Raw genomic sequence first — 2,322 nt, forward strand, 5'->3', positions numbered from 1 at the left:
CAGGTAGAACCAGAGCGCGTAGTAGCCTTTTCCAATGTGGAAGTGCCCACTGTCGTTCGAAAAGCGCGTAGGACTGTTCCGGGTCGATGTTGGCCGTCTTCCCGTCGATGGTAATCGTTCCGGTCAGGCGGGTGGTCGGATTCGCCTGCGGAACAGTTAGAACTCCCATTTCGGACGAGACCTGGGCTTTTTTTTTTCTTTTTTTTTTGGACGTACCCAGTACCAGGACCACCCAGGAAGGGACGTGGCATACGTGGGGTCGGGGCCCCTGTTGGTGAGCTGAATGCCACCGCCTCCGCCGTAGTAAAAGTTGCCGCCTGTTGGCCGGAACGTGACGTCCAGCTTGATACCGACGAGATCCAGCGTCAGACGTGTACCGGTCCACTTGTCCCCGGTCGTGGGACCAACAACAGTCTGGGTCGCGCTTTGCATTTTGAGATACTCGGAGCTTCCGGATCCCGATTCCAGGATCGAACCACCTCGTGCGCTTCGGTTCCCGAGATCGTTGAAGGACACAAAGGAGCCCAGCATGGCTGATCCGCGGAGCCCCGCGTTGGAGTTGAGGTGATACTTGTGACCATCTTCTGTGGTGATCCAGTATAGAACGAAGACGCTATTTCGAGTTAGCTACAGTGACGAGGTAACTGGAAGCGATCGCTTACTTATTCACGTTATTTGTATCCTCTGTGACGTACGCGAGAGTTTTCCGAGCGTCATATCTATTCACGAGGGTCTTGGTCGGTGAGATGATGTATATAAGCGGGGGGTAGGAGGAATCTTACACCATCATTTTCTATCGTCGAGGGGGGGTAGCTGGGGGGCGCCCAGGAAAGCGGCTCAGACGTCATGTTGGTATGAATCTCTTTGCGTTGCACGTCACGAGGGCTTGGGGGCTCTGACCGACTTCATTATTCCAACTCATTTGATCGGTGAGTAAAGCAGCCTTCATATAGTACTGGCACGGCACAGGGGAGCTGAAGAGCCGGCTTTCAGCTTCTATGCAAATCCGTAGGAGAAGAGAGAGCTCCAGACTGCATGTCGGGATTAGCATTTGGAACCGGCATTCGGAGCCGGTATTCGGGATACTAGAGCAATCCGCGGTCCCACTACCACTACCGTGCATCGTCGTGGCAGAGGCGTGTAGTAACGTAGCCCACAAGCGAGTGGGTCGCTGCAGTACTTCTGTAGAATGCCGCGCTTAATTACGTGCGGAGCGGCGATGGAGACTTTCTCTCAATATGCTTAATCGGACCTCGTACTTCAAGCTACGGAAAGAGATCATTCGCTTTCTATCCATCGTGTAGCTTTGATCTATATCTTTCCTAAAGTAACCAACCATAGGCTTGGGGTTACTATTCTCTGACTGGCGCCGGATCTCGTGGACCGCAGATTTATCCAAGGAGCAATACCAAGTAGCGGGATTGCTTTGATGGATCTCCAAGTCGCAGTTGACGCTGCCTACTGCAGTGCTGTGGCGACTGACGATCGAATAGTCCACCTAGCAGCAACTGGGAGACGGAGCTGCATGCAACTACTCTCAGGGAAACAACAATGCTCTTCTACTGGCCATTAGCCCTGATATCTACCATTAAAACATTGTTTGAAACACGATAACATGGAAACCTGGGATCGGGGTTGTCATATACCACTGTGGGAAAGAATTTTAAAAGGACTTCCTGAGTTTGCGCACTCTGCTGGCTTTTTCTGCCACACCACGACATGTAGTTCGGGAGCTCTCCATTGTCGCTATCCTCCCCACGGTGTTGCGGAAACGCTTTAATTAAGATCTGCGAGCCAAACTTGGGCTCCCTAAAAGAAAGACTTGGAAAAAAATCCTAGCTATTACTCTTGTCGAAATACTTTCGAAAGCTCTACGTCATAACATCCCGACAGCCTACATCAACTGGCTTTGTGACCGCATCTCAGAGTATTAGAGACGTCATTCTGAATCGCGACGTCACAGACCGGGCATGTATACACTGAGGAAGATGAATTTAGGTACTGCTGGATATGCTTGGTCATGCCCGTTGCATGACCCAAAAAGCTCCGAAGGAGCTTCGCCTCAACACACTGTACCTCGGCGCGTGATCAGCGAGCCATGTTGCCCTAGGCTGCCCAGAATAATCTCGAGGGCTTGCGAGCCAAGTCATGGCATCCAGAGGCGAAATTCGAAGCAGCAGAAAAGTCCTGTTGTGTTTCGTACCCTTGTCGCCTTGTTTTACACCTGCCTCTTACTATCCCAACCAGCGGGGTAGTCCTCGCCATGCAATTGAAGGTGGCCTGTCCCCCAGTCTACATATAGCCCAGCGTCTCTGATCTCTT

The 2,322-nt window shown here is 51.8% G+C and overlaps 1 protein-coding gene across 1 annotated transcript; it reads right to left on the bottom strand.

Moving 5' to 3' along the window:
* Positions 1–123: 123 nt before the first annotated feature.
* Positions 124–790, bottom strand: VDBG_09749 (conserved hypothetical protein; the record flags this gene model as incomplete). Its single annotated transcript, XM_002999983.1, has 4 exons — positions 124–145; positions 254–613; positions 696–719; positions 783–790. The coding sequence occupies 4 exons, from the start codon at positions 788–790 to the stop codon at positions 124–126; spliced, it is 414 nt and encodes a 137-aa protein (XP_003000029.1).
* Between the last annotated feature and the right edge of the window lie 1,532 nt (positions 791–2,322).

This window comes from Verticillium alfalfae, genomic scaffold, assembly GCF_000150825.1.
Source record: "Verticillium alfalfae VaMs.102 supercont1.16 genomic scaffold, whole genome shotgun sequence".
NCBI classification, from domain to species: domain Eukaryota; kingdom Fungi; phylum Ascomycota; class Sordariomycetes; order Glomerellales; family Plectosphaerellaceae; genus Verticillium; species Verticillium alfalfae.